The sequence below is a fragment of the Montipora capricornis genome, chromosome 4 (assembly GCF_036669925.1).
Source record: "Montipora capricornis isolate CH-2021 chromosome 4, ASM3666992v2, whole genome shotgun sequence".
In the NCBI taxonomy this organism is placed as follows: domain Eukaryota; kingdom Metazoa; phylum Cnidaria; class Anthozoa; order Scleractinia; family Acroporidae; genus Montipora; species Montipora capricornis.
The window spans coordinates 8,245,605-8,260,702 of record NC_090886.1 but is presented as its reverse complement, the minus strand read 5'-3'; the positions used below and the strand labels follow the sequence as shown (position 1 = coordinate 8,260,702).

General features: G+C 39.9%; 1 protein-coding gene across 1 annotated transcript; it reads right to left on the bottom strand.

The window, feature by feature from the left end:
• Positions 1-889: 889 nt before the first annotated feature.
• On the bottom strand, positions 890-2,119 carry LOC138046044 (neuropeptide FF receptor 2-like). The gene has a single exon (XM_068892730.1). The coding sequence runs from the start codon at positions 2,117-2,119 to the stop codon at positions 890-892; it is 1,230 nt and encodes a 409-aa protein (XP_068748831.1).
• Positions 2,120-15,098: the final 12,979 nt, after the last annotated feature.

The window sequence follows — 15,098 nt, the reverse complement described above, 5'->3', positions numbered from 1 at the left end:
TTTACATCTCACAGGATTATGAACATTGAAGGGTTGTGAGACGGGGCCTACGGTTTATAGTCCTTAGCCGAGAAGACTTGAAAGTGTTAACCATTTGCGGATGTAATTACAAAGGCAGCACTTTCTCCTCAGTTATTTTAAGACCGTGAGTGTTGGTCCGGCCGGAGTCGAACTTACGACCTCCCTCATGGCAGCCCGATGCTCAACCGAGCCACCGGTGCACAACACAAATGTTATATGAACTCTTAGACACTATTAATTCGAACGAAATTAGAAAAATGAAAGTACAATTTGAGGCAAACGTCGCCTAAAAAATAACGTCGCCTAAAAATAAGAGCTGCTCAAAATAACGTATAAGTCCTCCTTTTTGCAAGGATAATTAGGAATTCTTCAACCCAGGCAATACAAGCAAGCGTCGACGAAACGGAATCATTTATTAATGTAGTACTCGATGAGCATGCTCCAGAGAGGAGAGAGATCTAAGAGTCACGGCAATGCTTTGGGAGGTTATGGTAGTTCTTTCTACATTAATGGCTACTGCAATAATTTCAGTCGTTACTCTTGATCTGATTTCAGTCGTTGTCCTTGTTCTTTATATCATCATCACAACGGCATTTTAATTTAGCGTCTTGGATCAAAATATAAGACGAAACAGCCTTATTTTCTACTGATGAGCAATGTTAACTTGTAGCTGACCTTCATAAAGTGTCCTTTCTTTAAAAAGCCGCAGAAAGCGACTGAAATACGAAATCAATACATCTTACTTACACACCGCTACAGATCTCTATGTACAACAACTTACAACAAACCGTCCGAGATTCAAAACTCAGTAAACCTATATCGCTGTTTGAAAAGTTTCTTTACCCTTGTAAGCTATAGTATACTTGATTTAGAGAAGACTGGCATTCTCCTCACGATTTATTTCTTCAATCATAGGTTTTTCGTTTTGTTTCTCGGTAGTATTTTTTTGTTTTTGACCTTGCTCTTTTTCTGCTTCCACACGTTTAAGCCTTTCTTGTTGAGCTTCAGCGATACTCTTCATGCTGACGTGATCAGAGAGCTTGAGTTTTGTTTTTCGGCTAACCAATGTCATGTTCATTCTGCCAGCTCGACGTCGGCCAAAGACTAAATGTTTGAAACCTGTTCGGTAGTTTTCACTAAAAGCAAAGCAGATGCAGGGATTTAGGGCTCCCCACGAATGAAGCAACATCTTTCTTATGATGAATACAATGACTTGGGGAATTTTAGCACCGATTTCAGGGGGAAGCTCCCCATGAAACTTAAATATGATGATAAAAGAGCAAACAAACAATGGGCCAATACAGACAATAAAAGCAGCTAATATGGCTGTTGACAATCTGACTATCTGTCTGTTGCTTGCAGGGTCTCGAGATCTCTTAAATTCGGACATCTTTCTCCTTTCATTTTGTCTTCGTTTTAGAGTCCAAGCTATGGTGCTGTATATGATAGTCAACAAACACACTGGTACCAAGTAGAATACAATGAACATGGCTGTATTATATTTATTGTTGGTTTCCGTAGTCCAGTTGGCTTTGTAGCAGCAATAACCATAAAAGGAAACATGGAGTATGTGAAGGTAATGTGCATGAGCAGCGATGGCCACAATCCACGAAACCAGGATGCAGACTAAACGCACTTTCCACGAGATGAGTTTTATCTTCAAAGGGAAGACAACAGCAATCAGCCTGTCCACTGAAATCAGCATAAGGCTCTGGATGGAGACCAGCACAGAAACATCAGGAAGAAAATAGCAAAGTTTGCAAATGATATTTGCAACTTTCGGCGGAAGCCCGGAAAGAAAGCGATCTGAAGATAGTGTCTGTGCAATTATAAAGGGCATGATAGTCAAGGGAGTGAAGAGATCGGAGACGGCCATATTGACCACGAAATAATTGATTGATTTTCGAAGTGGCTTGTACCTGGAAAACACCAGGATGATTAGAACGTTTCCAATCAACGCGACAAGGAGTACGATGGAATAGGTTGCTATTAAAATGGTCTTCTCTTCCTTGGTCAGTCCGACGACTTCTGCGACATTGGAAGATCCATCCACGGAAGATAAATTATTCAGTTTGTCAGTACCGCAGTTTTTAGACATGCTGGCCTGGCTTAGGTTTCGAACGGGAGAGCTGATAATTTTCTCTTCTTCCTTTCTCGTTTGAAACTGGAAATAATAGTAATCCTATATGGTTTTATCTTCGAATTCTTTTACCGTCTGTGTTGATTGGTTCTTGCCTATGATCTATTAGAGAACAGACGCACGATTGACGTCGCCATCAGCTTTTATGCAAATAAAGTTTAATTCTCTATTATATAAAACAAATAGATGTTATTATTATGCAAATAAGTGGTGGAGTATTCAGCTGATAAGCTCTATTTTTTTTCTATTTTATACTTTTCTGTCTGCTCTTTTGGTGGAACAAATTTTATCCTCACTGTTTTTAGTCTTTAAAAATCTATATTTGTGAAAGAGCAATCCTTGTGTTATTAGATTACGATGACGTGGCCACTAACTGTGAAACTGCAGCTGACAACAAAGGCCCTTCATGCACCTCGAACCACCGAGAGCCTGCTCGCAGGCTATAGTCTTCGTTGAATAAAAGGGACAACTATTATCGAGAATTGTTGGAAAATACGAAACAGGATTTGTTTTCCTTTCTTCCAACCGTTTTATATTGGAAGTCGATATCATGATTGTTCACACACCGTAGTGACCTCTTCACTGACACCCATTAAATTAATGGATCCGTGTACGTGTTGGAATTTGTCACCGCAATGGCTTGAGATTCATCCCACAAAAGTAACTTTGAATCCTTAGCATATTTAAGCAATGAAAAGAAAAACGAAAAGATACAATAGGTGTTGGCCGCCTTAAAAATAACTCTACGGCCCAAAAGGGAAAGGGTGCCAAAGCAAAGCCCCGTTGCACTTAGAGATAGAGACCCACACGTCAAGAACAATTTACTAAATCATGAGAAATCATTGTTCAAATTTTAGTATTTACTTCGAAGATCATTTTAAACCCTTAAAATTTCTTCAAGAAACATGATTCTATGTTATTTTAAATAGGAATGTTTAATAACCGTAATTTTTTACGTATCTGCTGCACTTCTGGTATTCTATTTGTAAATTTCCGTTACTTGTTAAAAAAATTTAACATTAAACAACCGAAGGAATGAAGTGTGTTGAAATATCTACTACCCCAGGCAAGTGTGTCACGGTCATAGGTTAGGAAAGGAGAAATGAGTGAATCAAAGGGAATTGTTCCAAGAAGCATCCTTGAGGTACTCTACAGAAAGTACTTACAAAGCTAGAACTTAAATACATTGTTCATAGTGACTATCTACAGGCGACTTTCAAGATGGCCTCCGATGTAAAGAAAGTCATAGCCATGGCGATACCTGTCCACGCATATCATAAAACTAAAGTCCTTTCAGTGCTGCCGCAACTTCGAGGCAGCTTTCTAATCGGTTATCGGTTTTTCATACATTTAGCCATTCAGTCTCAACATTGCAAAATTATTTGGGAATAAAGAACTGTACAGTATGCACTTACCTGTGACTCGAGATCTATCGTCCTGTGTCTTCATCGCTACACTTTAGCGACAAATATGATCAACTCAACACAGTTCTTTTCATTGTTTACTTTTTTATACTGATAAGTCAGAATTGACAAGGATGTATAATAACCAAAACCCTGACCCTATTTTTTCTCGAGGTTTAATTTAGGCTCCAGACAAGTTTCCTCAATTCATCTGAGTGCATATTGAACATAAACATAAACACCTTGCAATTGGGCAAATTTATGTACTCCTATCAAATCTCGACCCTTCCCGTTCACTGTCAGCAAACAAAATTGTTTTACTGAAAAATTCAAATACATTCCTATCATACAAGAAAATGTAAGTCCTTCCAATTACTTTACTGCAGAACTAATATTAAATAATTCTCCGCGCTTTTTGTCAAGGTCATAAGTTTTACAATTCTCCTAATTACGATCTTGTTGCTGCTAGCTTGGCCGCCCCCCCCCCCCACCCCCTTTGCCTATACGTATACTTTTAATAAAAGACTTCAAGGTATTTTTTGTAAGAATTATTAACTTCTTACTAACCGAGCGCGAGGGTTGTACTGGGGAATATTGGCCCGAGGTCGTGGCAGTACGGACCGAGCGCAGCGAGGTCCGTACAAAAACGACCAAACGGTCCCCAGCAAGTGAGGTTACTAAGTTGTTTATTATATGGCTTTTTAATTACCTTTTGCTTTGTTTTTGCAAGCCCGTAATCGGCCCGTGGGCATTACGGGAGAATAATGCCCTACAATTCAGTCACAATTAGCCAATCAGAGCGTGCGTTATATCGGCTACAAACACAAGCCATATAATAATAACCTGCGATCAGGCCCATTTTTAGCTTCGCCCATATGTTCTCTTATGTCGTCAATCGCTAAAATTGGGCCTGACCAAAAGTCTCTCAAGAATTCCGGACGGTCGAATTTGGCCGACCAAACTCGTGATCTGATTGGCTGTTGAAACGCCGGAAGTGAAAATGCCATCGTGATTGCGCGGAGCTCTCGCGAAGTCCTCGAGACTATTCCGCCATAAGTGTACGAAAAAATTTGCTCCCTTTTTTTCTTACAATGCCGTGGACGGTGCAACTTGATTTTATTTGTATAAATGGAGATATGCCATCTGAAACATCTCATAACTTGTCCAGAATCGGGTTTGAATCTCTGGAACGAGTGAAATTAGCGATTCCGTTGTCGAACTCTGTGGCCATTGGGTTGAAAGTACTTTGGCACAAACTTCCCTTATGTTTAGAAAGCTAAATAGGTGGTTCTTTCAAATGGCAATGAAAGCCGATGCATATTGGTTTCCTGGATGAGACAAGGGACATATATATCAACAGGAGGAGATGCTGATAAAATCGCAAGTTGCACGAATGCATGTTTTCAATATCTGTGTATCAAACGGCTTTATTTATTTACTGTACATGACACGGTTTGTTTGCACACTTCATAATATTTCCAGTTGATTTAACTTAAAACTCGCACTCCAGAAACTAAAATGGCATGTTTCCAGAGAGATCAATTGTACAACAATAAAAGAAACTTTACGAGTCCATCTTACTAGTACTGTTCGTACTCCATCAAAAGATTAAGAGCCAAACTTATCATGATTTTACTGTGCGCAATTCTAGAAATACGCTGCAACTGAAGATATTACCCGCAAAAATCACCAAAGAAACCTTCATGGGCACACAGGTTAAAGGAATAATGTATTTCTCTTTTTTTTCTTTAAAAATCTATTGCCAAACCGTCCAACGACAAAATGCTAGGTTATCTCAATTACAAATTTAAAAGATGTCAAGCTCAAAAGATTGCATATTCAGTGAAGTTCGGAGGGAGAATTACACCGGCCTTTGCCGCAATATAGTCGTCGAAAACATTCCCCATGCTTTAAATGTGTTTTTCTCAAATTAAAGCCAACGGTAACTTTCGAATTCGTTCATAATATTCCTCCCACGGTAATTAACTCTGGTCAAAACAAAATAGCGTGAATCTGCCGTCCACGCGTGTATTGGTGTAATGGAAGTAAATTTGATTGGCCGATGAAGGACATGTCAATCAATCAAAAAAAGTGGGCGGAAGGAATTTCGAAGAGGAATTTGGTCAGGCTCTATTTTTCGTTTCGCTAACTCCACATTACGTACCACGCGAAACTAAAATAGAGCCTGATCGCAGGTTATATAATAATAATGTATAACGCAGTTGTTTATTGTTTCCTACGAAATTCATTTTTGTTCAAGATGTGAAGTGCAATCTGGCAACTTTTTGGCCTTTTATCTTATTTCATCTCTTCCAGTTTTCGAATCTCTAATTATCTTAGTCGTTCGTTAGTTAGAACACAGGTAACCCAGGCTCACTGTGTGTAGGTAAATATAGAGAACATATGAGGCGAAGTTTAGGTCTGAAAATTTGCTAGAAAATTGTAATCAAAATCGATAAAACTTACCATGTGGTGAGCTGTTGTTGTCTTTAATACGTGCACGAAGTTTCGGGGAAAATAGTCCCCGTTCACCTTCCTTTATACTATAGTATAGTGACAAGGTAGGAGACAGAAGCCAGCTTAAGGACTCCGATCGACCCAAAAGAAGCAAGATTTTTTTCGTGAAAATCGAATCCCGTCGCTAAATAAACACGCCAGGTTCGTGGAACAGGAATTTCTCTAAACCATGAATCCACTGAAGCATCTCCAGGTAGCAACGCGAAGCCACCAGGCTCCGTAGAACTTGTAAGTTGACCTGCTAAAATGGCGGCCCGAAAGCGTTGTCCACGCGAAGTGTCCAATTCAAAATGGCACCGAGATTGCTCAGTGAGTTTTGTTTTTAGCAATTTGGGACTCCCCTCCCTCCAGAACTTATTATACTCGTCACCAGGCGTCCCGAGTTCAGTGCAACACTGTACAATTTTTAAATGTTTTCGGTTGTTTGCGTGATCCAGGTTGAGGCTATATAAGACTGAGTGGTGCTCAAAATACAAGTCTCCAGTGTTGTCCAACTTCCAAATACCACTGTGGCCTTTGCATGGTCAAGGTACTCATAGATGGGTTTTCTTTTGCTACTTGGCGAACTCGAAGTTATTTTTTAGTGCTCGTCTTTTCCTAACGGAGAGCAAATTCCTGGAACCCAAATCATTGTGGCAAAGACAACGGCAGTCATTGTCACAGGCTAATTCCCTTTAGAGAAGCAAAGGCATTTAGTTCTTCGCTGTCCTATTTTGTCGTGACAGGAAGTAAACGTAGATTCGTTTCCTTTCCCCTCTCTGTGGTTTGATTAGTACAGCCAATACACTTGCATTCATTGTCCTCATTGCTACACTTGCGTTTTGCAGCAATACACGGGCACCTTCTGGCTTTCTTGTGCCGGGATGGGATTTCTGAACAGGACCGTGCTCTATTTTTTCTATTTCTCCCACAACTGCAAAATTTATTTTCCTTAGCTCTAGCATCAGTCGTTGTTGGCACTTTTTCTAGGTCAACTGAATCAAAAACACGTCTATTTCAGTAACTAGGAAAGCAACCATTAACTTTTTGGGGGGGTTTACGAGATTCTAAAGGAGATAGATCCGACGGTGGTGTTTCGCCATCTGTACAATCGACGCTAGATTGGTGGCAATCATTACAGGAGATGAAAAAATTACGCGGATCAAACTTTATTTAATGTCAAGATCTTTAGTGCAAGGGCACAAATTGAGGAAACTATACCATAATAAACATTTAATAAAGACTGTGTAACGAAGACTGCCGTGTAACGATCTATGCATTACGTTGGATCAGCACAGACTGTGATAAGCATAAACACACCACTGTTAGGACAGATCAAACTTCGTCCACGAAGGCATTCTCTTCAAAATGGACCTACGGTCGGCCAAACCTACCAGCATTATCAGCGATCAAACTAGATAGCAGACGCATACAGCTGTTTCGGGCCTGTTGGATCTCGTCAGTGCGTCGTAGCTAAAATGAGCCTCAGCGACACTTCACCTATCTCATATGTGTCGCTAGGCATTAGTTATGGCCCACTGACGAGGGCCAACAAGCCCGAAACAGTTGTCTGCGTCTGATTTCTAGTGGGTCTGCCAAATCTGCGAGCCATGCGAATTTCGCATTTAATAAGTCTAAGCACCCATTTCAAACAGCGCTGATAAACAGCACCCAGTTTAAAACGGTTAGCTTTTAACTGTGTGACTCGCATGGCTCGCCATGTTGGCTCGCATGACTCGCATGGCTCGCTGGCACGACTCCTTTCTAGTTTGAGCGCTGATCGCGTTAGGTTTGGCCGACCTATTGAAGAGAATGCCTTCGTGAACGTTGTTTGATCGGTCCGAGCAGTGGTGTGTTTATTTTTTTGTATTTTATTTTATTTTTAATTTCATCGTAGAAGTTACTTACAATGCTCACTTACAAATACATACACATATAATACACAGTGGATCTCTTTACATATATTACACACACTCTCTCGTTTTAACATAATAACGAGATGCTTCTGTGAAGCATACACTGGGTTGCCTGTGGTACGTGCTACAGAAAATCAGAAGGCACTGAATTGTGTGGTATCAGGAGCCATAATCGGGGATGGAGACCGTAAGCGCGCGCCATTTCTAGTATTGGGGTTGGCTCCATGATATGGGACAATTATTCTATTTTTAGAACAAATTGCGCCATCGAGTGCGCGACACGCACGTACATTGCTGCGAGGATTTTCGCGGATGTCGCGCAGGGAAAATGGCGGGCGATATTACCTTCGTGAATGAGGCAGATATAGGATTTCTCTCAGCAGTATCGCTTCCAAATTTAAGCCAAGCCCTCCTTGACAACTTCCTTGACCTTGACAGTGAACATGAAAGTGAGGATGATTCAGAAGACGAGTGGAGTGACTTTTCCGACCTATCGAGTGGAAATGATTCGTCAGCCATGTCTGGGGAGGAATCGCCTAGCAGAGGACAGAAAGATGTAAGGAGGAAAAAGGTACCAAAAGCCAGAAACAAACAGGGGAATGAGTCCAGTAAAGAGAAAAGGAAAAAGAGTTCTGGAAAATACCTTTCTAACGACGACGTAAAAAGGCTGGAGGAGACTCTTAAGTCTTACGTTTTGAGTGCACAAACACATTGCGAAAATGAATTAAGAAATGAAAAATCATTGTCAATATTTCCAGTTCGCAAGCAAATGGTGTCCACCCTACTCAATAGCGACACGATCAGGGTAATGTTTGTGAAGCTTTGTCGGGATATTTACTCCAAAATAATTAAAGCTTTCACCGAAATATCCAGCGCTAAGGTGAAAAACAGTGACAAAAGGGCTTCGTTTTCAGTTATTTGTTCCCAATTGTTGTTGATGGTGGAGGAATCAGAAGTCTGGAGAAACATGAAAAAGATAATTGTCACCACCATTCAGTTGCAGGAGAACGAAACAGACGAAGTCAACTTTCATGCTGGCGTTGTTCTTAACACCATCTACTGGGCACTTTACGAAAATTTTCACAGCGCAGTCATGCAAATTAAGATTGACACTGACAAACGGAAAACCCAAACAAATGCAAGTGAAGGCGCGGACACTGTTGTCGATTCCGACTTTGTGGACGTTGCTAGAGTATCTGGGGCGGCGCTGCACAAACTACGGAAAGGAAGAGAAAAGATTGTTAATGGGCGGAAAGGAGCCAGGAGAGTTTCAGAAGCGACAAAGGAAAATTATGCAGCCGAAGTTAAAATTATGTCTGAAATGGTCTGTTCTGCAGAGGAGAAAACATCTTTGCCATTGGGTCTAAAAAGGTTGGACGAGGGAAAGTTGACTTTCTTCAATAGTAAGTTTACTGTTGTTCTGTTAACGTTAGATAAAAGAATAAGAGAAATGTTGACTGAAAAAAATCTGAAGAGATATCCAAAAAACCTTATGAAGCTGACAAAACAATCGGTTGCTTTAGACGAGGAGCTACAAGAGTTATTTTTGGCAGCATCAAAAAGGGCATGCACAGCACCATTTGAAGAGATTAGGGCTTGCTCCATATGGCAAGAGCTAGTAAAGAGAATATGTAATACCAGATTTAAGGAATTCTATAGTGCTCAAGAAGAGAAAAAACTGATTCAGGAGGGCAAAGTCGTTTCAGCCGACCAAAGCTTGAGGGACAAGCTGAAAACTTACAGTGTCGATAAGCGTACTTAATTAATTAAGGATGCTTAATAATATGATCTTACAAACTTAATTACGCTTTCTTCTAGGCAGCAGACCAGTTCAAGTGGTCTCTTTGTGATAGTTTATACTTAGGGCAACGTCAGCTTGCCTTATATAATATGACAAGTCTCGTTTTTACTGAAAAACAATAGTAAGTAATATAACAAAAGAATAACCAAAGTGACAGCTTGAAGAGGTCTTTGATCTTTTTATTGAGAGCTGTACTCAGCTTATCAGGTACATTGGTACTCCAACTCAGTAACTGTTAGAGCTGCAGAAAAATTAACCAAAAAAATGTGTCTGAGTGATAGAATAATGTTATTTTGAACTTGAAACTTGCACTCAATATATTGTATGAATTCAATGAAAGACCCATCAAAGGACTGCATGTCTTTATAGCACAAAGACATAATTAATATCTATAGTTCTCAGGTATGGCTCAAGTTTTGTAAGTTACATGCACACCAGTACATACCATTTTAAATATGTAATAAATAAAGGATCAAGAAAAGTTTTTAATATGTGCAGTCAAATGACTTTAAAAGACTATTTATAACAATTAATATATTTTGGTGTCACATTTTCTTGTTCCTATGTAAATGGTGACCAATGACTAATGCCAAAGTGCAGCCAGCTTAAAAAAGACACAGCATTTCATTAAAAAATTAAAATTCCAGGCTGAAATGAGATTTTATGACAAGAATTGTTATCTACTAACAAAATGAAATGCTTGGAGGAGAAATCAATTTACTTCAACTTCAGCCACACAACAGTTTTTAACTGTACTGAATGTACTTTTTTTCTGAAATGACAGAGGCACATTATCTGTTGTACTCCACCCAAGTGATTTGGGCATACTGTATCGAGGTGCTGTAAAACTTCTGGTATGTCTTGGCTAGCCACAATATTAACTCGTTTTCTTTGGATGGTAGGGAATGGGAAAGTATACACCCATACTGTAAATGCCTGTGGCTATCAAAAATTGCACATGCCCCATTTTCCCAAACTAAAATTACTACTGTCCTCCCAACAGACACAAAGATGCCAACTGATTTCTGTTTCATGCTTGCCCGTTCCCTGACATTTGAAATGACATCCTGGAAGTTATTACCAGTAATAAAAAAATCTTTGGGATCCTCATAAGAAAGGAGGTGTAGATCATCTCCAACAGAGCTGAATGCATCTTCTACATCAAGCCCACCAACTCCTGCAGCAGAAAAGCATTCATCAAAGATTTTATTGCCCCCAGAAATACTTGAAACCACATGACCAAACCACCCCTCTTCAAGAACTTTCTTTGGTTCACCAATCAACCCAGAGGAGAACTTAAAACCCATTACAAGGGCTATTAGGGTGCATGCAGAGCTACCTTGCCTACCCTGAAAAGTGCTTTGAGAAATTTGGGAGGGAAAAATAAATTCTTTAACACCCTGATAACCATAAGGAACAAAATGTGCCATGATTTCAATGTAAGGCTGAGTCCAACGATTAGATCGATTAGATCGATGTCCATATCCTTTAATAGAACGTGTATAGAACAGTTTTAAGCTGAGTGTCGTAAAACCAAAATCAAACCAGTTTACTTACCAATTAGACTTCTCAGCTAACCTCAAATTGTGGTATAACCAAAACCAAAGCAATTGCCTGATTACTAAATCAACACATCTAAATATCTGGGTAATACAGGATTTCAAAATTTAATGCAAGAATAGTTTGTAACAGAATCCCTTGTGATCATGAGATGGATTGGGCCTAGAAGAAAAAGCATTGTACATACATGTCTGTAGAGTAACTAAAAGCATTTCTTATTGATAAAATTATTAGTGTTCTTGAACACCTGAGAGGACTTCCATATAAAACGGAGAGGGAAGTATGTAAGAAATTGTGACTAAACCCTTGAAGGGGACCAGTGGCCTGGCCCAAGCTATTTAACCCTCTTGAAAGATACAACACATTTAAAAAGTACAGAAATTATTTATATTTTCTCCTCTTTTCCTCTGACATTCGCCCGAACACCCTAAGTGAGAAATACAAAGCCCTATGCAGGGGAAGAGAGGAGGGGGGCGAGGGTGGTGGTCTGGAACAGTGAAGTTTATAAAACACACCAGGGATGATCAGATATATTTGTGCCAAAGTGTGAACTTTTCTCTTCCCGTATCCTTCACACAGCCCCTTAAGTTATTTGGTTACTGATTATCACGCAAAATTACTGATAATTCCTCTTACTTAATTTCTTATCATCTTCTGACCAATTTACAATTTTGCATTTCGGAGTATCCTGAAGCATGTAGATCAAATTACACACCTTCTAAAACTTACCGTTTTTTGCCTGATCTTTTCGGAAATTCACTTTGTCCGAATCCCATATCTCACGCAAGACTTGCCCTGCACCGGGTCGTAAACTATCAGCTTCTGCCACACATTTTTCAAATTCCTTTCTTCCCATGGGTGTAGATTCAACTCGCTCCATCAATTTGTCCAAGTCAGAGCTATGTGTATCAGACATTAAAACAGAGAACTTCTTTCTGTACCGTTTGACCTGCTTTGTCATGTTTTTCCTTGATTGCCGCATATTTTTCAATCGCTTACTTTGGCTCTTTGGACTGAGGCAAGAGAAGCGAACTTTGGATGACACAGATTGTCTGCTCCTTACGTCTTCTTCAGTCAGAGACTTCTTTTGGTTTAAGCGTTCTGACAGTTTTTGTTCTGTTTTGTAGCAACATCGACACTTTCTTCCACTCTCACATTGGGCATTTTTTATCAATCGCGCGCAATTTCTTGACAAAACTCTGTGCCAAGGAAGGGTCTGTTCTTCTACTTCTGAGGACAGATAATCCTGCTGGCTCCTGGTGGTATTGAAATACAGCATTCCAGTCTCTGAAGAATAACAAATAAAAGAGAAGCGAGAAACATTGGCTTCTGGGCTGACATGTTGATAATTTTCAAGTTCTCTCACAACTTCTTTTTACCACAAGTGTGCCCTCTGAGCATCTGTAATACTAAAGTTCACTGAAGTCAAGCCCTGTTTCGCGGGGTTAGTGTTAGGATGGGAGACCAAAACAATAAACCCCTCGAAAAAAACAGAAACATCTGACCGAAAATACTATTTAAAACGCTAACAAATGCGAACTCAGCAAGGTACAGATTCTGTTAGCTTGCTTCATGCAAACCAAATATTGATGAAAAAGCAAATTTCTATTGAAACACAGTTTTCTGGAAGAGCAGATGGAAGTTTCCCAGACGGTCGATCGAAAATAAAATATTTACGACATGAAAACAACATTAATTTTGAACCGTGAATATAGAATATAAAAAGTTACGATCAGCGACAAACATTTTGGGAGATTTTTGCTACGTTCAAGTAAATTGCAAAATCGAAAGTGACATGGTCGGAATTCAGCGGGCGCCGTGATTAAGTTACCGCGGCATGTTTACTCGCCAAACAGTGAAGCATGATGGCAAGATACCGGGTTCTCGTAAGTTTCTTTTTCTGTTAAGTGTTATAAAGTTTGACAATGAAATGAGCGAAGTCAAAACAAAGATCACAATCGCCCAACTCTTGTTTATGCAAAGTCAAAATTTACTCTCCAAGACGCGTACGACGTTATTTATCACCAGGTAATTCCATCATTTTGGAAATAGCAGCTACTTTATTATTCATCTGCGTCACAAGTTTTCACTGATTTTGGGGCTCATTTTGTTGAAACTCAAGCACGCTTCCAACAGGCCTGTGAACCCTTCCTGCTTACAGAGCAATACTAAAAAACTTCTCCCATATCACATTTGAACCTTAAGCTCGAAAATTTAATACACATCATGATATTATAATTCACAAAGGCAGAAAATACCACAGAATCCTTTTCCAGCGAAATATTTATTGAAACAACAACATATTTGCTCTTAGAGGCGAAAACCTCTTCCTATTTCATTGCGTGCGTGAAGACAAGAAACTCAGTCGTGTCAAATTATCATGTACTTCAGGTAAATACAGCTCACTTTGATTTCGTCTCGACGGGCGATAGATTGTTGTCGAAGTCCAGTGCTCGTCGCTTTTGAGATTCCTGCCTATTTTATCCAACTAACTTTCCATTATTGAGCTCCATAAGGGTATATTTTGTTTAAGGATCCACTAAAACGCCATTCGCGTTACATGACTTTCGACGCCATTGCAGGCTAAGTTAATGATTCTACTGTGTCCACTAGAGAAATCTACGCAGTTCCACTACCCTCTCGATCCTAAGAAAATACTCGCAGAAGGCTCTGTCCAGCTCTGTCCACAAAGACACCACTTACCAGGGGAGTGACAAGCAAGACTTTTACACGGAAAAAAAAAAAAAAAAAAAAAAAACTAAAAAAAAAAAAAAAGAAAACAAACAAACTAAACGCAGACCTCGACTGGGTTTGCCATGAGGCAACCCAGTAACAAACTAAACGCAGACCTCGACTGGGTTTGCCCTTAGGCAACCCAGTAATGACAAGCGCAGTACTGTACAAGATTATTATTGCATTAGTTTTGCATTTACTTGCCCCATTTTTCACGATGGATGGGCAACTTGTTACAAGATTTGGCAACCATCATTTCAAGTCGGTAGATCATCTTAATCCTAGTGTTTAATACTGTAATAGATGCTTTGGTTTTACAGGAATTAATATATTTTTTGGTATGCTTATCACTGACAGTTTGTGTTGATCCAACGTAATGCATAGATCGTTACACGGCGTTGCAGTCTTTAGTGTTAAGTGTTTATTTTTATAGAAATCAACTCAAATCAAATAAAATGCTAGTTTCTGAGGAGAGGGGAAAAACGGAGTACCATCGGAAAAACCTCTGGGAGCAGGGAACTCAACCCGCATATGACGCCGACGGTCTGGGAATCATCGCGAACCCGGGACCTTTATTCAACCTTTATTCAAAAGTTTATAGTCCTGCAACGGGTTACGATCACGCAAGACGCATTGCCACATTGGCTGGGTGCCAATTTCTCTCTCTGTGGGCTTATTTCGCTATTTTCCTCGTGTTAGTTCGTAGCCTGCGTAGCAAGTGTTTCAGTTGGGTGACCGAGCAAAGAATGAAGAGAATGGCCGGGAGGGGAGTGGAGGGAACCCTTCCCCATTCTTCGCGCGGCTTCATCGCTTGTTAATTTAATTTGCCTCTCGCGCTAACAATTACCTCCAGCTACCCAATCTACAACTGTAGTTAGTTCGAGGTACGGCCGAAACTTTGGCTTTGTATCCCCGTAAAAATTCCAGGTTTTGTTGCATGACTGCTCTGCGCCCCGATACTGCATTCAAGTGAAATAACTGTTGGATTCCGAGTATTATTTAATATGCAAGAGAATAAAGACCAGATC